Consider the following 27,415-nt stretch of genomic DNA (forward strand, 5'->3'; position numbering starts at 1 on the left):
TACAAGTTGGCAAAATATTCTTTTGGAAGTGGGTAAGTAAAATTAGTAATAGGTTCAGTCCCATTTGAAACTTGTCAGTTACGTAATTAACTGTAATGATACACCACCATTTTAGAAACCTACAATTTTTCAAAGTAAAATACGATTTATAAATCGTGCAATTTGGAAGTCATTATTTCTTCGTACAAAAGATTTTTGGATTCTTCACTGATTTGTTTTTTTGTGTAATTTAGAAGTCAAACAATTTCTGAATTGTGTAATTACTTAATGCTTTAACTTTTGGAAGATATTATTTATTTTTGGATTGTGCCGGAAGTTACTTTCTATTTTTGGATTAAGCAGTTAAAAAAACAAAAACGAACATTTGTTTATATAGAAGTCCAGGAAGAAGCCGTTGCTCCTTATCAAGTCCCAAACAATTATTAACATCCTTGTTCTACTAGTATTCTACAAAAGCACAAAAGGTTATAAGCTAACTTTTGAGATCGTTACTACTTTTGTCCCTTTTAATATATGAATTTACGAAATTGATAAATTATTTATATTAGTAGATTTTTAAAAGCACTCAAACTACTTTTTAGTATTATAAAATTTACATAACAGTAATCTACTTATTTTAAAAATTTATGGGGTTCATGATTTTAAAATTTATCATTCAGTCAACTGACTAATATTTGGTTACATGATTTTTTTTTTTACTAAAGTAATAACATTTTTTACATGCTCCTTAAAAATAGTAGAATACACAATACAAAATGATTGATATGTAATCGAAAGTTCAAAGTTTTTTACATTTACTAAAACAAGTTATAAATACTTTAAAATATATATCTTTATCAATAAATTACAACGCATATAAAATATTATATTTATATGTTTATTGATGTCATTTTTATATTTATTAATTACTTTATTAGACAATTTTACCAAACGTTTATGGTATATTAAGTTAATTTAATAACTTTGTACTGACTTTTTGACTTGTTAAGGTGAACGTACTAGGTTCGAGATTATGGAATCTCGATATAATCAGTATGATCCCAAGATATATGAAGTTAAATATGTTATTAAAGATATATCTATTATTAAACAACTTGAAAATATTGATATGATAATTTTTTCAGAAAAATTTTAGGTAGTAAAATCTATTTAATGTAACTGAATTTGTTATATATTCTAGGGTTAAATATGTTTTTGGTCCTTCAAATTTCAGTGAATTTTGGAATTAGTCCCTCATCAAAACTTTATACTAATTTAGTCTTTCATCTTTCAAAATGCGTGAATTTAGTCCTTTTAACCAAATTTTGTTAAATTTATCTGACGTTTCAAGCACATTTCATGACAGTATTTAAGTTAACATTGAAGAAAAAATGTGTCAAACAGTGTAAATAATTTAAATATTATCATGAAATGCGCTTGAAATGTCAGATAAAGTTAACAAAATTGGGTTAAAATGACTAAATTCACACATTTTGAAAGATGAAGGACTAAATTGGTCAAAAATTTTGATGAGGGACTAATTCCAAATTTCTCTGAAACTTGAGGGACCAAAAATATATTTAACCCTATATTCTATTCATGGACCCAAGATGCCTATTTATACATATGTTAGCATAGGAGTACTCACCCCATTCTTTTCAATCACCCATTAAATTATCCTATACAGTACTATATAAATTTTTAATCATTAGACGTTTAGTACTCATCATTGAAGTTATGAGTTCATCTCTTGAGAGTCTTACTTTCTTTACCTTGAAAAACCTTCATTCGTTCCTAATAAGAATATTTGACGCTCATTATAGGAGATAGGTAAACATGAAAAATTGGCTCCAAAATAGGAAGATTTTTAAAAATTGCTATGAGTTTCATTCTCTTTTCTTTTTCTTTTTTTATCATATTTGTAGTGTAATATTCGTTTACTTCTTAAAACTATTTTCAGTTTTTGTTTTCCTTAAAACTTAAAAAATCAGATACACACAACATCTATGTTTCTGCTAATCTTCTTTAAAAGGTAAATATCTCTTTAGGGTAACTAAATTTGTTATGAGACCAAGAACTCTATAAATACGGGATGCACTACATCAAGTAATCACTCAATTATTTTTTATCACTCATTATATTATCTCATACAGTACTTTCTGAATTCTTAAAAACTTATTTGTCTAAAAATATTTTACAGATAGATAGGGGTGACAATATGGACTGGCCCAACCCGTTTAGGCCCGGCTCGCATAAGGCTCGCACAACGCGGGTTGGCCCGTCCTGCCCTGCGTACTTTATGCGGGCCGAAAACACTGGCCCGCCTTCGCATACCACTTGGCCCGTGAGCCTGTGTGCCGGCCCACCTTTTTTTTAATTTTTATGATAAAACTTTCAATGTTTAAAAATTAGGAAACTTTAAGAAGTTCACAAAATTAAGTAAAAACTTTGGGAAATTAGATGATAAATTGATAATTCAACATTTTCATCATATTCATATTATGACATACACAATGTATTCTTTAAATTTTAGCAGCACATAAAAAATTACATAATACTTGTCTTTTCCAATTATACAAGAATTTGAAACGTTAATGCAAGAGTCCATAAAAGAATTAATATACACAAGTGCAAGTTTTTTTTTTGTTTAAATTTCATGCGGGCTTGCAGGCCAGCCCGCGCAGGCCGCATGCCTATGCGGACCTACGGGCTCACTACCCTGGCCTGCCCCACATTTTTTATGCGGGCCTGTGAGCCGGCCCGACGGGCCAGACCCTAATTGCCACCCCTACAAATAGATCTCTTCTCCATCAACATCAGAACTTTAATACTCATCATTAGAATTAAAAGTTTGACTCTTGAAAGCCTTACTTTCTTCACTTAAAATAACACCTCATTTATTCCCAATAAGAACATACGATAAATCATGCGTTAGAACTAACCTAAATAACTTTCTCAACTTAATGTAAGACATGGTGATAACATCTTATATAATTGCTAAAATCACGATCAATGGTAAAATTTGGCTGACTAAGTAACTGTCAGTAATTAAATCAAGCCGTATACATTAAAAACTTTGACCAGATAGAAAATGTTTGATTGGACCAAAACTTACCTTATGAGAAAGCTATGTAACTTTATTGGAAAGCATGAAGGCAGCTACACTGTAAAATTAATTGTAGGCACCACACAAAATTGCACAAAATGGTAGGCACCGTTCAATTAGAGCCACAAGTTGAAAGACTACTTACTAACAATTCCTTCTTGAGTGAGTTATCTTAAAATTAATATTATAATGTTTTGTAAAGTCTATAAAAGGCTAATCTTGTACCAAGAGTAATGCATCAATTTTAGATTGAAATATATATTGAGCAGAAACTCTCTCTTCCTCTCTCGTTTTCACTGTACGTGTGTGAGTGTTTTTTGATAAAATTATGTTCCACTGATATCAATAACTTCCAACCAAGTGAAAGATAATGTAAGTTACATTACATATAAAAAGCACAAACCTTTTGAATCCATTAATTTCAGTGCCAAATGGTGGAGAAGTTGGCCCTGTCCTTGGTCCACGCAGCTCGCCGCCTACGCCCATACTTCCAAAACCACAACATCACCGTCAAAACCGACTACCCAATCCAAAAAATATTGAAAAAACCATACCTTGCAGGACGGATGTCATCTTGAGCCTTCGAGCTGTCGGAATTCAACATTCGCTACGAACCCCATGGCTCCATTAAAGCCCAATGCCTCCTAGATTTTGTTAATGACCTCCAGCAAACACCTACAGAGGACCAGTGGACGCTTCATGTAGATGGTTCCTCGAATCCGAAAGGTGCCGGTGCTGGCATCGTGTTAGAAAGGCCCAACGATATCCTCATTGAAAAATCCCTCCACTTCGGCTTCAAAACATCCAACAATCAAGCCGAGTACGAAGCCATACTCGCTGGCCTTTCCCTTGCCCGTGAAGTTGGCGTCAAAATCCTAACGTGAAAAACCGACTCCAAGCTTACCGTGGGCCACCTAAATGACGAATTCCAGATTAAGGACCCCATCCTCTTGCAATATTACCATCTAGTTCGCGCAGTCATTCAATCTGCCTTCGAACAAGTCCGCATCGAACATATCCCCAGGACCGACAACATCAGAGCCGTCATCCTCTCTAAGTTAGCCAGCACCAAATTAAAGAGCCGCCACCGATACCTATTGCAACAAACATTATCTACGCCTTCCATCACAAATACTTGCCACAACCTAACCCACGACCCAACCAACAATACCACCCCTTCCCAAACCCACAACTGGATTATCCCCTATATCCAATATCTCCAAACCGGCAACCCCCCTCAAGATGCTGACAAACCTTGGATGGCTAAAGCCGCCAGGTATACCATGATAGACGATGACCTCTACAAACGCAGATACGGCCAACCACTTCTCAAATGTGTCACTGTAGAACAAGCGTAATATGGCCATGGCACTCATCTAGACCTCCTACCCGTAACCATCAAAATATGGCCACTCATCTAGACCTCCTACCCGAACTTAGAAAAAAAGTCCAGATACGCAACTTAGCCGCCAAGCAAAGAGCTGTCAGAAAGTATAACGTAAACCTATGTCCACAATCATTTGTAAGCGGAGACTTAGTATGGAGAAGGGTCAGCAGCGCAAGAAAGAAGGATGTTCTCTGCCAATTGGGACGGTCCGTACCGCATACGTGAAGATGCAAGAGGAGGAGCATATCGCCTGGAGCATTTATCTAGGGAAGAAATACCCAATACGTGGAATTTGCCCCACCTTAAGTTTTACTTCAGTTAAACATGTATTGTATCTCATAAAAACACTTGTAATCCTGGGTGTACTCTTTTTCCTCACCTGGTCTTTTTTCCCTAAGGAGGGTTTTGGCCAGGGAGGTTTTAACAAGGCACCCCAGATTCAATGAATAATACAAAGGGTTCCCAACTTTACGACTACTCTCTATTTAACTTCTCATATTCGTTTAAGTTCCCCACCCTTACCACAAGTAAGCGGCCTGGGTCGAACACCCTTAACTCGTGGTTAATTCGTTTAAGTTCCCCACCCTTACCACAAGTAAGCGGCCTGGGTCGAACACCCTTAACTCGTGGTTAATACGTTTAAGTTCCCCACCCTTACCACAAGTAAGCGGCCTGGGTCGAACACCCTTAACTCGTGGTTAATACGTTTAAGTTCCCCACCCTTACCACAAGTAAGCGATTTGGGTCGAACACCCTTAACTCGTGGTTAATTCGTTTAAGTTCCCCACCCTTATCACGAGTAAGCGGTCTGGGCCGAACACCCTTAAAATACAATCGATTTCGCCAAACATACGCCACAAATCATCAAACACCCGACATACACAATAGCATACAAAGAACTAATCACATTAAGCATAAATGCAAAAGAAATGTACCAAGCATAACGAACATAATGTACCAGTTATTACAGACATAGGCTCAATAATATTTTCAAATCATTAAAAAATCAAAGTCCTATTCTGTTGCATCATGGGCCCCCTCCACGACATCATCCACCTCCTTCTCTTCTTCGGCCACCTCCTTCCCCGCCTCCTCGTCCGGACTGCTCTCATCCTCATTGATAAGTTTCCCGTCAACAACATCCTTGTTCACATGAAATTTCGAATCATCGGCGTCAACATCTTGGTGAAAAAATGCTGCTTGCCGCAATCCCTTCTGAAAGCCGTTGATATGCTCTTGGATGATGCAACCTTTCAAGTCATCAAGTTCACCTACAACACCATCATATTTTTCTTTCAGCTCATCATAGTCTGCCTCCAAATCTTCTATCTTCTTGTTCAATTTTCCCTCCGAGTCCAAACATCGGACCTTCCATGTTCCCAACCTTTTTCTCTCTTCCTCCCAACTCTCCCTTTCTTTCTTCCACGCGGCTCTCTCCTCCTCAAACTTGTGGACCTTTCCCTGCAACTCCTCCACTTTTTCCCTACCTCCCTCCTTTACTTCCCGTCGATATAGAGACCCAACACGACGACTTAATATCAATGCTTTGCTTCCAAACTCGATCATCGTCCTCACAATATGATCCGCCTCCATACCGTCAATGGAGTTGATGATGGTATCTGGGAGGTTTTGCGTAATATCTTTTCTAACAGATATCTCCGGCAACTTAATCAAGTCGGACTCTGTTCCTTTTGCCCCACTGACCGATCCCGCCCCACTAACCGACCCCGCCCCGAGTAATGTCGCCCTCACCTTCTTCACATCCTTCCCCTTGCCGGGTCGAGGCGGCAACTCGGCCTTCCTCTTGGTCCCGTCGTGCACGTGTACCTCGACCAACGATTCTTGTAGGTTGGGAACATCAGTCTTCCCGGCTGCCTTGGCCTTAGCAGCCATTTCTTTCCTCAACGTCTAGAAGAGTGCCAAATTCTTCTTTCCCGATTGCGCCATGTGCCCTACAATAACATATTAAACCCCGATTAAGACAACTTAGAATCATTAACACAGTTTAAGTAATAAACAGATACCTTCAATATCAATAATCGGGTGCACCGAATTATAAACTCTAACTAGACCCTTAGTGGGCAACTTATCAACAAACTTCATCAAGGTCTCCACTACCTCCTTATCCCCCGCCAACAACTCGTTGGTGCCCATATCCTTATACCGAGAGGGGGTTCCCATCCAGCTAAACGGGAACTTTGTACTCCCATCTGCGTTCAAGAAATGGGACTTGCCCTCTTCCTTCACCACAACTTTAAAGTATCCGTCCTTAAAATGCTTGAAGGATTGAGAGAATGCGTCCAATCTGCTGATGCTGGGACGACTTATCAGAGATAGCCAAGTAGTCGGTTGGCGGGGCCTAGTATCATAGAAGTATAGAAATGCATAAGGAGAAGGCTGCAAATATAGGGATTGGCACAAAACGGAAGGCTTGCATATAAGCCCAACTGTTTGGGTGCAGCTGCGTAGGTGCAAGGTTCAGCGCACGCAACACACCCATGGTGAAATCATCCAACGGCAACCGCACATGTAGCTGAGAGAAGTGGCACATGTACATATAGAAGAACTTCTCGGTTGCCCCCTCTTGCCCGTGGCACACACGGTCGATGGCGCTCACCCTCTCCAAGGAAACAATACCCCCGCTTACACCTTTTGCGATAACAGGTGTACAATTCAGCCAAGAGTTCAACAGGCGAGACCACCAAAATAAGGATGATTGATTACGAACGTCGGCAGCCACCCACCCGTAGCTGCCCTTGGCTGGCCAGTTACTCTCCGCCAACTCCTCTGGAGGATCTTCTCGAACCTCCGTCACCGTCTCCGTAGGGATTTCGCCTACCATAGCCCCAGAACTGGTGCTTTCCTCTTCAACATGTCTACCTCAACTCCTCCCAGACTCTATACTCTCACTACTAGACGTAGACAACGACACGCTATCACTACTAGACATACCTTTTCTTTTTTTTCTGGAAAGATGTCGGCTGGAAGTAGGAACAAGTCGGACAAGAAAATGCACACAAGATCTCTGACTGAAAATTCTCGCAAATGAACCAACAAACCCTTACTCGTTTTAAAATCCACATTCATAGGCCAGAATCCCAAACGGTAAAACCCCTTCCCGTTAAAATAACAACCCATACCAATCAACACAATCATTCCAAAAGACATGAGTCTTAAAAACGATGGCGCAAAAACCCCTTTGATTTGATCCCTGACATCCCTTCACCTACCATCAACCCTTTCTCGCCTTTAACCTTAACATTGTTCATCACACTTAAAGGCTGGGGACTGGTGTACCACACCTAGCCGATCCCACTAGCATATTAACACATATCACCCTTAACCGACACCTATATCGGTCAAGGCTGGGAGACTAGTATACCACACCAAGCCAACTTAACGAAATAATAATAAAACGATCACCATACCTATACACCAAAACATTCAAGTAATCGGCCTAGGCTGGGTTGATCTAAGCCTAGCCGGCTTGAACCGATAACATAAACATTCAGAGGAATAACTTGCCTAAGACAGCATATGAACAACACAAACCGTCAAGGGAAGTAGTCGGTTTAGTCTGACTACCTTAATACGCTTAGCAAAACCCTCTTTATGCTCAATGAGCCCACAATAATCAATCTAAGGGCCTGGGTTAGGGCCAGGTAGGGGTGGCAAAACGGGCTGGACCCAACGGGCTAGCCCGTCAGCCCGTGCTAAAAGGAACGGGCTGGGTTGAAGATTTCAACCCGTCAGCCTGTTCTGGCCCGTCCCGTCCAGCCCGTCAACTTGACGGGTCAAAGTACGGGCCAGCCCGTCCTGGCCCATTGGCCCGTTTTAAAAAAAAAATATATATATAAATAATTAAAAAGATTAATTTTTTAGATTATATATTTTAAATGTATAAATATATAATAGTATTGTAATTTAAATCATTAACACCTACAAATTAAGTTTGAATTATTAGTTATAATTGAATAATATAATATGTAAATTTAATAATTATTTTAACTTATCTAATTAAAAACATTAACTAATCAATTAAAAGTTAAAATAATATTTTATTTGATTAAATATGACTTTAATAATAATTTATATGTATATATAAACAAATTTAAAAAATAAAACAAATTAAAAATTTTGAAAACTAATTAAAAAAAAACAAAATAATAAAAAATAAATTAAAAAAACTAGACGGGCCAACCTGGCTCGGCCCGTTAGCCCATCCTATACGGGACGGGTTGTGACTATTGGCCTGTTTCTGTTTGACGGGCCAGCCCGTCCCGGGCCGTTTTTTGCCGGGCCACATACGGGCTGGGCTGGCCCGTTTGCCATCCCTAGGGCCAGGCCCACTTACAGCCCAAACTAGGGCCCAAGATAAGGTCCGGCCCATGGCATAACTATACATAGTTAATACTCTATAAATACACGTGGACACCAGTAATTAAAGGTACGCATTCATTACTCCATTAATCACCTGATTTGACTTTTTGAGAGCTTTGACTCACTTGAGAGTCCCTTCTGCAGGTAACCCCTCCTGGGTCCAAGCAGAATGTACCAACCGGAAAGAGACCAACTGAGGAGATAGCGACATGGGTAAGGTAACGCTTGTGCCTAACTTATCTTGTTTGTTCTCTACAGGAACAATATCGATTTTTATATTTTTATTTTACATATATAATATGATAAAATAAATAATAATAGTAAATTAAATTAAATAAATATAAATATAAATAATAATAAATTATAATAATAATAAAATTTTTATTGTGAATTTTTATTATCATTTAACAACTTTAATTTATATTTATGTGTAAAATAGTAATTATATAATTTTATCTCTTAAATTATATTTTTAAATCTATCATACCCATCACATCATACACCAACTCTCATCTCAAATTCACGCAAGTCATATCATACTTTTCTTAATCCAAACAACATCACAATCCTCTTTTCATCCCATCAAATTCATCACTTCATTCTCCCTTAAATCATCTCTCCCAATCTAAACACACCCTTAGTTTGTTTTGTTTTGTTTCTTTCCCTTGCCCATGAGGGTCGTTTCCCATCTCCCCAAAACGAGCGTCTCACTAGAGTTAATCAAGGGAGGCATGAAGCATTCCATCACGGGGTGAAACCCGATGCAACAAAGAACGCCCCCAGGACTTATGCACATGGGGAGCGCAAGCTTGATGCGTGATCAAGGGAGGATGAGCCTAATGTTGTAATCAAATGGATGAAATTCTAATTCGTGATAAGATGGAGGTTGATTCATGATGAACGAATGGAAGAAAGATCAAGAAAATCAACGATGCCACGAATGGGGTGCAAGTTACCTGATTCAGGTGCAAGAGCAAGAGAAATGGGTTAGGTTTTGTGTTTTCTGTTAATTTTCTGAATGAGGTTAAGGGGGCTAATTAGGTTTTCATAGAGAGGCCTAGATTGTACATGAGAGAGAAATGTTGTAAGAGTTAGGTTCGTGTTCTTGGGTGAGAGAGAAAAAGTGCATTGTAATGGGGTTTCTCCACCATGTCTAATGAGCATAGTGCCTTCAGATATTGCAGTTTTCTCTAGTGTGTAGGTAGCTACACTTGGTCATTCATGAGCACAAAGTGTTCGGGATTGTGCTAAGTGAGCCTCCCTTCACCAATTTGATTTTAGAAATCTTCTTTTCGTTTAAATTTTCTTATTTGCAATGAAATACTATGATTTAATTTCATTTCTAATTTCCGGCTTGTGCATTTTGCTTGCTTAGGTCCACTTGCATTTTATGTTTCTCAACTTTAAATTTTGAATTTGTTTAAATCCAATCCCTTTATTACATCCCTGTTTTCAATTTAGTTTCATGTTCTTGAGTATGTGTAGTGATCACAAATTCACAATTATGCACAATCCAATGTTTCCTCTTGGAAACCAAGTGACCCAAAGTGGACACACATTATCAAGAGGTTTTAGGCACACATTATCAAGAGGTATTCTTGAGTGTAAAAGGATTCATGTTCACTCACTGTAATTGTTCTTAGTTTTATGCTTATTGTACTATGTTTAATTTTATCAGGTATAGTTAATGTTTCTATACTGTAAATTTGTTTGAGTTAAGCTTTTTGTTTCAGTTTTAAATTTGTTGCAATAGTTTTTATTAGGTTTTTATGTTCTAGTATTTGGTAGTATCAATAATTATATTTTCTAGGCATCTTGGAGTAGATAAAATCTGTTTGGCAATTTGTAAAGGTGCAACATGATAAGCACTCTTAATTCAAGCATATTTAATTAGTTCTTCTGCATAAGTAGTTCATACCACATTTACATTGCATTTGGAGTTAAAGTGAATTGGGTGTGTTACTGCATCAAAATTCTTGATGTGAATATGAGCTGAAATGTTTGCTACTATGAGTTAAGTCCTAAATTTGTCATTGGCATTTGCATAGCATCTTGATATAATCCTGAACCTGCACATTAAGTGAACTGAGTTGGGTGTTTTAATGTTATTAGTAGAATATCAATTCTGTCCTTAATTGGTGAATTTCATATTCGCACCATTCTGATTTTGGGTAACAATTAATCAAGAATGCTTGTTTGAGATCAGATTGAGCTCACACGAATTTCAAAGCATGCATATGATTTATCTGCAATTGCCATATCATGATGTCACTTTAAGGTTGTTTCAATTAAGGTGGCATAAGTAACACGTGAATTATGTTTTGCATCCTAAATTGGATTAATCTAGAATTCCATGCATATTAGAACATGGTTTCTGTTATTTCATATTTTCACTGAACTGATTCACATCCAACATCAGAGACTTATATAATTCACATTCATATTGGCAAAGTGATCATGTTGTCATGTTTTTAGTAGTAGACATAGGTTATTCATTGGTTGATTAACTTTAAGTTCCTGCTGCCATAGGGTTTCATGCATATTCTCATCTAATTTAGCGTTGCATTCATGATTTCCATTCATTCAAGTTCATCCTAGAATACTTTAGATCACCTTAACACTCATGCTCATAAATTGTCCATGCTTACTTAGTTGCATTTACGTTCTGCACTCAACATTTGTATTCAATTATGTAAAACATCATTGTTGTCACATATTTGTTTAATGTTGCCATATGATTTCATGAATACCAATCAGTGGATGTCATATAGGTTTCATGCAAATTTTTTGGTGTTAACCTCATTTTGCATTAGGTTTTAGCATGATTCATGATCCATAATCATTCCTTATTTGTGCATATTCGCATAGTGCATGCATCAGAATTCATATTTCCTTTAGATATATCCCATTTTAGTCAAAGTTAAAGTCATCTTCCCATTAGGTTCCATGCATCAAACATTCTGCATCACTCTTGCATTTCATGGCACAGTTTCATTCAGGCATTTAGTTTAGTTTTAATTGAATTAACTATACACCTTTTTAGCTTTAAATTTTATTTCCCCCTTTCTTTTCTTTTATTTTATTTTCAACAATATTATTTTTCTTTTATTTCATTAAGGGGATTTTGGATTTGTTTGATAAATTCTAAGCGTGGCGAAAAAAAGGATTTAGTAATAACTTTTTCCAAGAACCTTTCCTTCATTAATAATAAAACATATGAAAGGGTATCAAGTAGATTCTTAGGAAAGAGAGGCGAGTCACAACGGACAAATGTAAAAACCTTGTCTTTCTAATAATGCTATTATTGAAGTGATCAAATTAATATTACCTATCTATAAGAAAGTAGCCAAATATAGTAAGGGCAAAGTAACCTAAAGTCGTTTCTCAACGAACAAGGAATTGATTCCTAACAAATTGGTTTTGGTAAAAATAATACAAAAGAGTTAGTTAAATAAAATAAAAATAGTACAAGAAAATAAAGATAAATAAAAAAAATAAAAAAAATTATAAATAATAGAAAGAAATAAAATTGAAAAAAGATAAAAAAAATAATACAAACAATAGTAAAGAAATTAGGTTGATTATACTATTTTTTAAAAACAGAAAATCATCATTGGTTTTCTAAAGATTATTGTTACTGATTTCTTGTCTAAGATTTCAAATTAATCAATGTAACTTCTCAATTAATTTGTTGGCATCCTCACTTTTAACTAAAGTAACTTCTTAATCAAAAGTAAAAACTTTTTAGATTAATCATAAGAAATTTGACCAAAATAGCTTCTCAATTAAATATTACTATGCCTAATCATGTTTATTTTTTTACCTCTTATATCAAGTAAAAAAATAATTAACCAAAATAACTTCTTGACTAATTCTAAGTAAAAATTTCTCCTTTAATCAAACAAACTTCTCAATTGGCAAAAACTCATTCAATCATATGAAAGTTTCTTACTTTAATCAAAGTAACTTCTCAATTAAAATTAAAAACCCTTGGACTCATATGATTGTTATGTTATGTAGATTTAACACTATGATAATTTGCTACAATGTTGAAATCATTACTTTTACTTGATTAAGAGACAAAAGACATAGATAAAAACCAATCATAACAATTATCAAAAGAATAAACAAATTTATTCATCTATGTCAAATAAATGAATAAATAGATTTAGCAGAATCAATCCAAGAGGTTTAACACCCCATGGAACATAAAAATAACATAAAAATAGAAGAGAATAGATGAGATGACATGAAAGATGGTGGAGAGGAGGAAATTTGGTCCCCCAAAGGGTTCCTAAGCTCCTTTGATGTGTACAATTTCCTAATCAGAGTTTTCCCCATATCACTTTCATGCATCTTATTTTTTTTCACGCATCTTAATTCTAACTAAGAAAATGAAACTCATTCCAAATTCAATGGTCTTTAACAAGACCCAAAATTGTAGAAGTCGAAAACCAAAAACTAGTAAATCAAGTAAATAAGGCAAAACAAATAATGCACATAATTATCACTTTCCCAAGCAACCTCCCCGACTAAATAAAAAAATCGATCTTTCGAGTAGCCTCCTTGACTAATGGAACAAATTGCACTTCCGAGCATCATCCCGAACTAATAGATCACATATTACTCTACCGAGCAATCTCTTCAACTATGGTGGAACAAATTGCTCTTTTGAGTAGACTCCCTGACTAATGAAATAATCTCTCTTCCTAGCAACCTCCTCAACTATGGTGGAACAAATTGCTTTTTCGAAAAGCTTCCCTAGATAATGAAATAGTTGCTCTTTCGAATAGCCTCCCCGACTATGGTGGAACAAATTGCTCTTCCGAGCAGCCTCCCCAATTGTGGTGGAACAAATCACAATCACATATTCATTTAAAAGTATACATGTTTTTGACCCCCCACCCACCCACACACACAAACAAAATCTTTAAAAACATCATTTTTCCCATTTTTTAAGCATCCACATTTAAATTCATTAGTCATTGATATCTCCAAATCTCAACATAGTTCACAAAAATTGTTTTAAACACCATGAGATAATAAAATCAACATCATCATACCATAAATCAAAACTAAACATCCAATTTTCTCAAAATCATGTTCATAGAACCATAACCTACAACCCTTCACCTTTATCAATCCAAAAGAAACTAGATTTCAATACCAAACTAGCCCAAAACCACTTTTTAACTCCAATCATATAAAACAAAGAACTAGTTAACTTCCTTTACACATAACACTAGTTTTCCAATCATCATGAATTCATCAAAAATCAAAACTTTCAATATATTTACTTTTAAAAACATGTTTTGATCATCAAACGAAAATAAAACTCAAAATAAAACATAATCTAGTTACCTCACCTTACCCGAATACTCCATATGGACTAAATTAAACTTATACACTCATTTTTACTCACTAAATCTCAAGGAATTCGGGTTGTAACAGCGCTGCCTAATGAAAAAAGAATGTTACTCTCTCGTTGAGAATCGAACTCGAGACCTTATGCTTAGTTGATGACATACCTCTAGCCAAGGGGCCTACAACAAGAGCAATGGCCAAGAGGATACAAGAAGACTGAGCTTCTTCTGAGCATAGTAGGCCCAAGTTAATGTTCACATGAGCTAAGGAGAATGTGAAGATGTAGTCTATAACTATGTGTTTGTAAATATTAGAATAGGTTTATTTGAGTCTTGTATTTTGGGCCAAGCAGTATAGGGTTTTCTTTGGGCATTGTTGGACTTTTGGGCCTAGTAATGTAGTTTTGGCCATAGAGAAATGGGACCTTTATGTGAGACACATGGATTAACATTTTTACCCTAGGATGTGCATTAACTTGGAGAGTAAGCTAGGGTTTTGGCTCTCCATATGCATCCTAAGGCATGGGAAGTGTGACCCTGCCACCTAGACAAGTCACATTAGAGACATGCTCTCCTTTAGAGCACTCCTCTCGTAAAATCATTCATGAATATAGTAGATAAATCCTGTTGAGATGACTCCAAACTTTTTCTTTCTTTATGAATCACTAGAGCTCTCCTTTAGGTTTTCTTTAATTACCCTTCCTTGAGAGAGTTAGTCTAACCTATTTTGAAAGCAATTCTATACCACCATTTCACCATTGTTGAGCCATAATCACCTTCGTATCTTCATTGCTTCCGCACCAACCTAACTTTTCTTCAAGCCATGCACATAGAATGCTTGGAAGAATTGTCATCATTACTTAGGAGTTGCTGTAATCGAGGTACAATCCCATTTATTCATTTTATTAATTGTTATAATTTTCTAAGGTTTTTCAAATATGATGTTAATTTTACATTATAAGAAATTTTATATTTTAAATTACACAATTCATAATGTATTGTAAAATTTATATATCAGAATGTATAATCCAAAATACTAATCTTACATTCCAAATTATATAATTTAAAATATAAAAATATAACATTTCTTATTTCAAATTTTATAATGCCGAAGATTTATGAATTATATAATTCCAAACTTAAATTGTAAAATAAATTAGTCATAACAGTATAACATGTATTTTAAAGATGGAGATGTGGGAAGAAAACATGTCTGTTTATAGGAAGTAATAGCCTCTTAAGAATTAGACTTAAACTTATAACTCTCTCTATAACCTTTGTAATAGAGATATCTTACAAAAAAAAATACTTATCATCAAACACTATACATGATTAACCACCGTAAATCATAATAGATTTATTAATCCATAGCGGCCTCCACCTTAGCTCTAATTATTACTCTTGATAATAATTATTTAAATAATATACTTTTATAATTATATGAGAATATATTGGTTAGGATAAAAAGTACATGGGTTAGGATTAAATACGTTTTTAGTCCCTTAACCTTCAATAAATTTTGGAATTAGTTAATTTTGAAACTTTGGACCAATTTAATCCTCCATATTTCGAAATACATGGATTTAGTCATTTTAATCAAATTTTGTTAGGTTTATTTGATATTTTGTACGCATTTCATGATTGTATTTGAGCTGTTTATAATATTTGACACATTTTTGCTTTAATGTTAAATAAAATACTATTATGAAATGCGTTTGAAATGTAAAATAAACTTAACAAAATTTGATTAAAAAATTAAATTTACGTATTTTGAAAGATAAATGATTAAATTGGTTCAAAATTTTAAAATAGACTAATTTCAAAATGTACCGAAAGTTAAGGAATTAAAAACATATTTCGTCGAAGTATATTAAAATTAAATAAGATAACATGTTAATTTTTATTTATTTTTATATAATATAATTTTTGCGGTTGAATAGCTTAATCCCTAGGCCGTTGGTAACAAAGGTGTTAAGCAACTGTTACGCGAAGAGTAACCGATATGCCTAATTCCATACGTACTTAATATTTGAAGAAAGTGAGAGACACGACCCGAAGTTGAGTTTAGTAGTAATGTCCGAGGTTGATTTTGAACCTCAACATTCACGCCTCTTCATCCCCAACTTCCTCTCCCTTAACGAATGCAGAGTTAGTTTCTTTCTTTCATTGTTTCTTTTTTCTTTGCTAAAACCTTTGGTCTTTATACTTTCTGATTTTGATTTTGGTGAAGGAATTGGAATTCATCCACAAGAGTAGCAGCACCGTGGGTTACAGACCCAATGTCTTCTCTACTACTCTCTCCCATCTCATAGCTACCAATTCTTCCCATTTCGTCATTCCTTTTATACCCATTAGAGGCATTACATCAAAAACTTCATTTCCACCCAAATTTCGTCAATCTCTTTGAAATTTATTTCACTGAATTTGCCTTATTTGTTTTCAAATTTGGTGGCAGAAAGGTTGAAAGACAGGCTAGAGGAGTTTTTCAAGTGTGAGTATGAGCTCTTCATTGAATTCACTGGTTTAATCAGGTTGGTTACCTTTACCTTACTTCACTTCAATGTTTGGCTATTATTCTCTGTTAATATGCATTTTTACCATCTTGTTTGATGGTGCTGTGAATCAGTTGGAGCAAAGGAGCAAGCATTGGATGGCATAGTGATGATAACAGGCCCTATCTCAAACAACGCCATTTCTCAGTGAGTTCCATTCAACCAATCAACCCCATTTTAAGATATTGAGTATTTTTTATGCTACACACTAAAGCTTTTTCTCCCTTTTGGTAATACCATGAAAGGCAGTGTGCTATCTAAATACTTATGGCAAGGATTTCACTGGTGGGGTATTTCACTTCCAGGATGGTGAGCCCAAGTCAATTATGCCAAAGGCCGGGGTGAGTTTTCCCTATTTTTTTTATAATGTTATTTAATAAGTAATCTACTGTGGACGTTCCCGCGGTTCCATATGTTGTTTGAATTTTTTTTATTGAACTATAATTTGTTCATTAATAATTCGAAGTAGGAAAAAAACAAGTCTTTCACTCTGTTTATCTTTCTTGAACTTGAGAATGCTTAACTGTCTATTTCAGGATGTTGTGATGTACACAGCAGATGACCATAACATTCATTCTGTTGATGAGGTATATTCAAGTACTCTCTTTTCGGTTGAGCGTCTATTTACTTTGTTGTATTCTTACGCTCTTTATTAGAATCAAATCTTCATTGCCCCCTCCCTAACTTCTGAGCCAGGACCCCAAGAACAGACATTCTTTGAACTAACATGATTTGGCTTCTTATATTTTCGTCATTTCTCTTGTCAAAAACCTTAATGAAAAGTTGATCTTGATTATTGTCATCCCAACAATTAATTTCCCTAATTCAAGCATGGTTAATTTCCTTATAAACAGAATAACGATAATGACTGTTGTATCTGCAAGAAATTGAATTGATAACACATTACTAATTCATCCTGATATAATAATGTTTTTCAATAGTGAGTGTTGTTATCGATATAAAACCAGTGAAAAAGCTTATATGGTTCTTATTTAAAATATTGATGTTTGCACTAGTTGATTAGTTCCACTTTCATCTTGTCTTTGGAAAAACTTTTTAGGTGATGAACTCATACTTAGTACATATATCAGGGAAACTTAACCTAGTAGGGAGGACTCCACATCCACTTGATTTAAATATTTCATCTTTTGACATTTATATCTTACACCTACTGGTAAGATTTTCTCTTGATTGGATCCATGATTACCCATGGAATGGTCCTGGACATGATTAAATATACAGAGCAGATGAGCATTTATCAGAGCATAAAAACATCATCACAGCATCTATAATCAGAGCAGATGGAAAAGATAATCAAAGCATACGTATATATGAATTGAGCCTTACACTCGTATTTCATAAGACTATGCTAGACCGTCTAGTGAACAAGCAACACAATGTAGATTTATACTAGTTCACCCAAATACATCCAATTCTCCTTTAAGACCATTGCTTAAGAGGTTCCACTAATCAAATAAATGATTAAATGAGTACACAAACTTCTCTTGGTTATCATGTCTTAACCTTCCCCTAGATTAACATGTTTCTAATATTATATCTTTTGGAAAAATTTCTTGTTATGACTTGATTACATGTTAGGGTATTAAACAACGTTAAACAGTTAATTAGATTGTTTGTTGCTATATCTATGTATCTATTAGATGGTATAGTGTGTTTCATCTAGTGCAAAACACATACTAAAAGGTTCATTTAAGTATAACATGTATATATGCATATCAGATAAGCTTTGTCTAGTATTTTGTAATTATCAAAACTCTCTTAAAGAGACTATGCTGAGGTTAGATTGTTTAGGCTCTCAACCATTTCCTCCTTTTTATTGATGACAAAAGTTATTGTAATTATGGATAAGAAACCATATGAATATCATAGTATATGCAGAACAGGTTTATACTAAACAAATGCTCATATAAAGTTTTGTGAAAGACTTAAGAAAACAAGTAGAAGATGAAAACTAATAGAAGGTAACATCGAGACATAGTGTCAAAGACAAGAAAGAACATTAAAGAGTTTTCATGTTTCTACAAGTTCTCCCCTTTTTTTACAACATAAAAAGGGTTCAAGGAACAACATCATTGCGATGAGGGATATGTCTGATAATCAATCCTTTGTTCAAAGGTAACGACTTTAGCCTGAGAGATATGGGCTTGATGGTAGCCTTGCCTGTGTGTTAGTGCAACAGAGGAGGTGGAGTTGTTTAAACCAACTACATTTTGGAAGGTAGTTGTTTGTGCTGAGGTGACACATGGATACTAGCCATGCATGAAGAGATGGAGCCATTGCAGAAGAATGAGATATGGGAGCTGGTAAATCCACCCGAAGGCAAGAGTATTTTCTATAGCACTCAATATGCATGTGCAGGCCAACTTTATATATTTCTCATCTTACTCATTCTTACCCAATGTAGAACTTCCAACTCACTAATTCCTAATAATCTCTCCCTCAGGTACAAGTCTCTTTCACATCGATACACTTTTCCTGGTAACCTTTACTTGTACCATCATTTACCACATGGGACACACTTTCCTGAAATTCTTGTTAGCAAAATTTTTCATACAAGGAATCCACAAACCTAGGATTCAACACCCACTTAATATGCTACTTGTCTGACTCGTTCACTATGTGAGGAAATAAAGAATTATTTTTTTGATAATTGTCAAACGAATTATCTTCTCGTTATCTTTATCTGTAGTAATCAAATTATTTTAAATAAGGAATAGAAATATGTTGAAATGAATAGGAAGATTCTTAAGATATTTTTTCCTAATCACTATGGAGATATTGAAGATATTTTCATCTTAATAATCATTGTTTATAACATGTTGTGTTAGAATCATCTTGGGAGTGCGAGTAAACATTGATAGATAGCAAGTAGACAGTCAAGCAATTCAAAATAGTGACATGTGATAACCATGTGTATATTGCCTCCTCTTGTTCTCATGTTAACGTCTTCTAGACTTTGTCTTCTCTTCTCATATCATCTAGTCTTCAGTTTAGCTTGGAATGCATCTAGTATTCATTTACGTTTGGAGAGTGTCTAGACACTCACACCCGTGGATAGACTATGTGTAGCATCTATGCTTCGCGTAAATGTCTAGCTTCGGGTTGCATTGTCTAAGATTTGTGCAGCGTCTAGCGCTTTGTGTTGGATCGTCTGAGCTTTGCATAATATCGTTTAAGCTTCATGTATCATTATTTAATGCTTCACACTTTTGTATAGACTTTAATTTTTCATGTCTGGCTTTTCCTAATACATACTAAGTAGCTTTGATTAGATCAACCAAAACTATTTGTTATCAGTAAAACCAATGTGGTAATAGACAAGAATGTATTGATTGATATAAGATTATACTATACACGATAGGTAGTCAATCAATGTATTAGGTCATCTATGCCTTAACAATTTTGACTTAGCCCCTAACTTTTATTAACTTTTAACAAAATTGATAATAGAATAAGTACGTTTTTGTTTCTTTTGGAACAAATGCGTAGGCAGAAAGCTGTCATCTGTTCTACTTATTATTGACGGGATTAAATAATTTTTTTTTGAACAGTGACGGATTAAATAAATTAAGACTGATATAGGTAACAGTTGTAAATAAATTTGTTTTGGAAGAACTAAACTGTTGTGAAATCATTATATCAGGTAGCAAAGGGTAGTTCAATCTTCAAAATATACGACCTTATTAAATCTTTCTTTCTGATCTGAAGTTATCTTTATCAGATAACTGAAGGAGAAAGGCTCACAGTTGCTTTGTGGTTCAGTCGTGATGGCTCCCATGATGAGGACAAGAAGCTCATTTCCCTTCTTTCACAACACCTATTGCATAAGAACTTGGCTGATTCATACCTACCTTTGCCAGCATCCTGTAATATGTACTGGTTTTCTCTTGGCCAAGCTTCTGATTGCCAGTTCGGTTTTAATATATGCTGGGCTAGACTGCATGTTCTTGGATATGACATATATATTTCTCAAGACAGTGGCGATGACTGTGATGTCTCTGACTTACTGGTAAAGCCTGTGCATTTAGTGAGGGGAAGTGAGTTGCTAGATCAGGAATTTGTCAATATTATGCATGCACTTCAGGTAAAGCCTGTGCACCTGTTGCATTTTGCCACTGTTTATATTAGATGATCAAGTGTAAATGCACATGATTATAATACATCAAAAGCCTATACAAAGTGACCATGCTCTTTGCTCTTCTTTATGACCCTCTGTAAAAAGTAGTTTTTATAAATGCCACTGGTACTTAGTGTTGCCGTGCTAGACAAGGCAAAGAAAACTAACTAGAAATTTGCTCATGTGTCTGATTGTAGATATTATATTATTATTATTATTATTACTACTATTACTATTATTAAAAGAAGAAATTTGTTAAGCCAGATTTTTATAAAGAGGAGTTGGTTTACTTGATGAAGACTATCAAAATGTTTTGTGTAGAACAGTCGGACCATCTGTCAATATAAATGTGGGAAAGTCTTGCTTTTCAACATATGGAGAATGCTTTCTGGGAAGTATATGTTAACTCTCAACCTATTTGCATTAACCAAGACTTTTGATATATTAATGTTAAAACGAATAGAACTTAAATTTAGTTCGTTTTTGGACTTCTGTTGTCAAGGTTGTCTTGACGTGTTTCTAAGAACACGAGTAATATGACTCTATTTGAGCATGATAGTAGAAAGGCTTCTTAAAATTTCGAACTGTTTCCCACAAGTTTATTTAAGAGACTTAAAAAGTGAGGTTTCTTTTCTATTTGATTTGCATTTTATGATGTAATATGGTCCCTTAATTTTTCTTCAACTATGTCTGTTGCTGTTGTTTATGCATCATTGGTTTCTTGCAAATAATAATCTATTGATTTTGGAAAATTTTCTGGACTACACTAATTGATGGTCTTTACTCGAACAGGTTGTGCATTTCTATTGTTGGAAAGGTTCAGCTTTACTGAACAAGGTATCAAATACAGATTCCAAGGTAGTAAAAGTGACAGATGTGCAGAGAGAGAAAATCAGTGGTCTGAATTCTGTACTTTCAAATGATAATGATTTTGCTTCCAAAGTTTTCTGTAATACGCTTTCAGAAGAAAATGGGTACATTTGCTTTGACTGGTCAGGAATTCTGGCTGCAGTAGCTGCTTGGGAAGATTATGCATCGAACTTAAGCCAACAAATTCATTTACAGTTTCCTTTCTGGAAAATGCATGAATCCATCTACAATGTGCAATTAGATGAGCCATGTTCATCCAATAAAAGGTAATCACCTACAATTGAGCTTGGGTCAAAAATTTTGAAAAAGGCACCGGTTAAACAACTAGAAGATAGTTTCTGAAGGTTTGTTTTGATTACTCTATTCAAGTCACTGTGCTCTAGGGAGAAATGAGAAATGCGACTAACAGATGTTTCAAGATTTATCATAAATGTAAGTGTTATGCATACATACTTTATGCAGATTGGGTTAATCTCTGCAATTAGGAATGGGAGTATCCTGCTAACTGGAGCACTTTTGGATTTTTCGGCACCAATATTCAATACTAGGTTGCATAAACTACAAACTACAGTATGCCTTTGTTTCTTAAATATCTGTAGCAGGAGTTTAGGTACAATTTACATATTGCAAGCTCATTAACACGTTCCTACACTTCCTTTTCTTTTGTTTTTACATCACAAATAGTACATTTTTAAGTCGTCCGAATTTTCTGCCAGAGGTATCTCTACATATACTTTAGGTTTTATATCCAGGCTGCCAGTTTAGGTTCTTTGGATATGGTCCACGTATGCAAAGGTTTGCCAGAAACATCATAAAATATGATATCTGCATAGCTTTCGGTGATCTGCATAGACATGAAACCCTGTCCATCATAATACAATTTCAGTTCTTCCAAGTTCCATGGCTTGACATCACCTGACCACGCCTTTGATCCACCTCCACTTGTTAGAAAGTGAATTCCACTGGATTGTTCATGCAAACCACAGAAGCATGAATGTCAGAATTGTGATGATGTTGAAGCAAAACCATTTAATAGTAAGACATGCTTACCTATTTTTGTCAATTATGTGCTCCAGGCAGTGATCATGTCCATTTATGTATGCATCAACATTGTTTGCCTGCACCAATAGTGAAGAAACTAACTGGTCAGAAATTGTACATTTTCATGCCATGGTTTCAACAATAATCAGGGAACTGAAGTTTTAATATGGTCTCTGCTATTTGTCTCGTTATGATTTATGAATCTGATAATTTTCTTTTAATCTGATATACTTGCGGTTACCCAGACATTATATGTGGTTTTATATGTGAAAATTTGATTTGTTTACCTCCAATATGGGAAGAAGTATCTGTTTGAGCTCTTCAGTGTTACCATGATGCCCTGCACTGTTGATTGTATGGTGACCCACCACCATCTTCCATTTTGCCTTTGATTTAGCCAAAGTTGAATTAACATCCTACATAACAAGGGAATGAGAGGACATGAAAGACATAATAATGCAAATTCAATGTCTTTAACTTGGTAACAAGTTGGTAAGCCATGTCATAGTTTTGAATTGAGTTGATTTTAAAATGTTGAATACGAAAATGAGTTAATTTTTGTTGAGAAGAAATTTGGATTTGGAAGTTGTAACTAACCACCAAGAGTTGTGAAATGTAAGACATGCGAGGAAGCACGCCTTCCCAGTCATAGCTGTGTTCTCCTGGCTCCTGAAAGTACTCGTCTACAAATGGACTCGTGTCCACGAACAAAAACTCCACAATTTCTATAAACACAAAAGGACAATAAGCACCACTCACCAACAATCTATGTTTCCTTATAGAATAATGAAAATGAAATATTGATTAAAGAAATTTATACCTCCATCGAGAATAAAAGATCTGAGACAAAGCCATCTGCTATCTTTCAGTTTGAGAACAGGACTTAGTTGTGCCTCAACATCACCTCTGTAGTCATGGTTCCCAAGAACTGCCACAGTAAAAAGGAAGGTGAATTTGTTTTAATTTAATACATTAATTGTTTTTCTTTTAATATTTAAAATTAGTTAACTTACCACTGTACCAAGTCTTCTGCAAACTAGGGGCAGTGTATATGTCAACAAATGATTCGTAGAATGCTGGATCTTCAACCCCTTTTAGCCCATCTTCATAAAAATTGTCTCCAGTCGAGATCACAAAATCTATATTTAATTTCTCACCCACTATTCCCATCTACAAAATTAACCAATAATTATTACTCCATACACCAAAACTAAACAAAAAAAGAGAGTAAAAAATTATACAGTTGTCATGAACCAATCTAAACAATGTTATTTGGAATATTTGCTTGTACCTCTGAAACTCTTTAAAAATTAAAAGAGACGTGTATTTGAATAATTACTAGCATTATTATGTTGCATTGGAATATGCCTTGGAATATACACACAGATAGGCTTCATATTTTCAATGAATTTTCTTATTATCTGTCGACTAATGACTTTTGCTTTCCTGATATGACTTTTTTGTGCTGACAGACTATGGTGGGCTTAGAACAACAGAGTCCCATCTGCTAAATAAATTCTCAACTGAAAAAAGTATATCTTTTAATATATAGTGATATTTAATATCAACTTTACAAAAACAGATTTTTTTTTTCAAATTATTAATTATAAAATAAAAAATGACATTGATATTTCAATTTTTTCTTCTAGTATCTTGTCACTGTTAGTTATTTTCCATGGATAATGGATTCAGAATAAAATGAAAAAAAACATGTTTAAATATTTTTGTAAATAATAATAACTTCTTTACATCAAATGATATGGAGTCTCACATAACGATATATCATATATGTGAGTCCAACATAGATTTACGTTGGTCAATATCTAGTTTAACGTAAATTATTTTAACACTTATTTATCTTTTATCTGATATCCATTAACATTACATCTTCTCTTATTTGAGATAATCAGTCCTAAATATTTAATATAAGAAATCTCTTTTATTTTAGTGTTCATCAGTTTAAACGAAGACAAAGTTTACTTCTACATTGTTACTTAATTTTATATGATTTTCTTTTTGCAAGTATTGTGTAACTGGAATTTGTTGGAAAGTATAGTTTCACATTCAATCATAATCGAAATGTCAAATATATTTTATGCTCATTACCGGGACTGTTAAATTCTAGTAAAGAGACATATATCTTTATAAAAATAAAAAGTAAAATAAGCCTGTTAAATGTAACATAATGCTTATAATAGTAACTTTATTTTTTCTTTAGTATATGAATAAAAATATCAAACCATAGTTTAAGTGGGATGATGTGGAATGAAAAATAGCATATCTTTCACATCCCAAAGTTCAAAGGTGCCACGCCACTATGAAAAGGCAAAGGTTAATGGAGAAACATGTTGTTGTCATTATTTATGTAAAGAAAAATTATTTTTTGACACCATTTAATATTTTCTATAAAAATAAAATAGTTTCAATAAAAATTAATTTTTATATTTTTAGAAAAAAGAGAAGATGTATAGTAATGATGGAGTAGAATTAGATGGTATTAAGAAAAATAGTAATGTCAAAATAACATTGTCCATCGTATAATCAACAGAAGGCCGAGATACGTAGAATATTACATATAAAAGTAACTTATCAAAATTAGGTTATGCGTAACCAATTTTCAGTGGATGAGGGGTTGGAAGATAAACATTAAATAAAAAAAATGTGATAATGAATATATTTCTTTTTTGTAAATTATAATAAATTAAATATGGTAAAAAAATAACTTAAAAAAGTATGCAAAAAGCAATGTTAAAAATAACATAATATGGCAGAAAGAAAAAGGGAATTGAAAGGTAAAGTCAAGAGATTGTGATTAAAAAATGGTATCAGCATCTATATGCGAAGAATATGGAATATACCAAACTTACGTACTACTGATAATTCATTCAATTGGTTAAATAATCGCAACCTAAATTAATTATATATACTTAATAAAAAAAAACTCTCGTAAAAAACAAGTTTATCTGCACGAATAATCTAATGAAACTTTCTATATGATAGATGCCGATCTTGTACCAGAAAAAATGGTTTTACAAACATAGAATTTAGCTATGGTTCTATAAATATACATTTTTTGGTTGCTTAATCTCATGTTTATGAATTTTAATATATGAAATCAGACCTGCATTATATATTTGATATGAAATATATAACATAAAAAAAAACGAATTTAACTTGATAAACTAACTGATTCAGACTAATCGAATCATTATCAATTTGTAACCAAATAAATTCGATGATATAATTCAAATTGCCTCAATCGATTTTTCTCGTAAATTTTGTAAATGCTATCAATTTTTTATTTTTGTTTTTGTTTTTGAAATGGTTCAACTACATGTACATAAGATAATTGAAACTACAAACTTTTTTTGTTTGAACATACCGAAAATACGAAACTGCACTCCGAATAGTTAGCATCACCATTGCTTTTAGTTTTGAAGAGGGATTCAAAAACAAAATACTCATCGTATTTTCTTTTTTTTTTAATCTCTCTGGAGAAGTTTTTAAGTTTATTTTTGTTCATAAATCCATGGTTAGAATTTTGGAGTTTGCGTAAAACGTTATATGGAAAGTATATAATCTGAGATATATATATATATATGATGTGAAGATAGAAGATGATTGATGCACATATATATTATTATGAGAAGGAGAATGATGAATTTGTAATGCAAAAGAAGAAGAGGAAGATTATAGAAAATGAAACCTGATTAGCTACGAAAGATTGATTATTTGTTCCTTTTCTTCCCCAATCTCCAATTACCAAAAACTGAAGAGATTGTTGTGATTTGTTAAGAGGGTGTTTGAATCTGGGAAGTTCAGCAACAGAAGGAGTCATCAATAAGAACAACACACAAGCTCCCAACACACCACGCAATATCATGTTTTGTTTTAAAGATAAAGCCATGGCTTTTTTTCTCAACAAACTATAACCCAGAAAGAGAGAAAACCAGAGAACCAGAAAACCAGAGACAGAGATGAAGGAGGCAAATGTATGTTATATATATAGAGAGAGAGAGATTGTAATTTTATCTCATAAATTTAATAGTCTTCAAATAAGTAATACTTTAAACTATATATATATATATATATATATATATATATATATATATATATATATATATATATATATATTTCAATTGAAGAAGACATATACGCTACGCTACTGTTGATTGATATATAAAGTAGACTATATCAGTAGTGGAAATTATAACTACAAGATCTATCATTTGAAACCTTTTTCTTTAAGAGGAAAATTAGATGTGATGTAAGTTTTGTTGGTAATTAAGGAAAGTGAGTTGTTTCATATTATTTTTGTTTGTTTTTAAGGTAGAGGTGGTGCACTCAAGAAAATAAGTCGTTATCTTATTGATAATTGATAGATTTTAGTAGTTTTACATAAATATTACAAATTAAAATGTTAAATATAATTTTGTCTTCAAATTATTAGAGAATAGTATTTTATTTTACGAAGGTTATGTATAATTACTTTTCCAACTAATAATAGCTAGAAATTATATTATAGGCTATGTTGCAATTCTGTTATGTCACATAAAAATCACTGCACACGTATACTTGAAAAAGACGATGGACATTATT

General features: G+C 34.0%; 2 protein-coding genes across 3 annotated transcripts; one reads left to right on the forward strand and one right to left on the reverse strand.

Moving 5' to 3' along the window:
• Nucleotides 1-16,177: 16,177 nt before the first annotated feature.
• Nucleotides 16,178-22,990, forward strand: LOC114178277 (2-oxoglutarate (2OG) and Fe(II)-dependent oxygenase superfamily protein). Of its 2 annotated transcripts, XM_085671147.1 has the most exons (9): nucleotides 16,178-16,363; nucleotides 16,446-16,572; nucleotides 16,671-16,746; nucleotides 16,842-16,914; nucleotides 17,013-17,108; nucleotides 17,304-17,354; nucleotides 20,510-20,872; nucleotides 21,698-22,041; nucleotides 22,238-22,990. In XM_085671147.1, exons 1-9 carry the CDS (start codon nucleotides 16,289-16,291, stop codon nucleotides 22,245-22,247), a joined length of 1,215 nt encoding a protein of 404 aa, XP_085527273.1. In that variant the 5' UTR covers nucleotides 16,178-16,288; the 3' UTR covers nucleotides 22,248-22,990. The 2 variants fall into 2 exon arrangements, with proteins under 2 accessions (XP_085527273.1, XP_027919895.1); XM_028064094.2 differs by having other exon boundaries at nucleotides 16,179-16,363; nucleotides 21,698-22,990.
• LOC114178279 (purple acid phosphatase 7-like) lies at nucleotides 22,173-26,828 on the reverse strand. The gene is made up of 7 exons (XM_028064096.2): nucleotides 26,523-26,828; nucleotides 23,830-23,986; nucleotides 23,637-23,744; nucleotides 23,414-23,541; nucleotides 23,104-23,232; nucleotides 22,826-22,893; nucleotides 22,173-22,737 (listed from the first exon to the last, which is right to left on the reverse strand). The coding sequence occupies exons 1-7, from the start codon at nucleotides 26,721-26,723 to the stop codon at nucleotides 22,518-22,520; spliced, it is 1,011 nt and encodes a 336-aa protein (XP_027919897.1). The 5' UTR covers nucleotides 26,724-26,828; the 3' UTR covers nucleotides 22,173-22,517.
• Nucleotides 26,829-27,415: the final 587 nt, after the last annotated feature.

Source organism: Vigna unguiculata, chromosome 3 (assembly GCF_037176805.1).
Source record: "Vigna unguiculata cultivar grain cowpea cultivar isolate G323 ecotype 2 chromosome 3, ASM3717680v1, whole genome shotgun sequence".
Taxonomy (NCBI): Eukaryota; Viridiplantae; Streptophyta; class Magnoliopsida; order Fabales; family Fabaceae; genus Vigna; species Vigna unguiculata.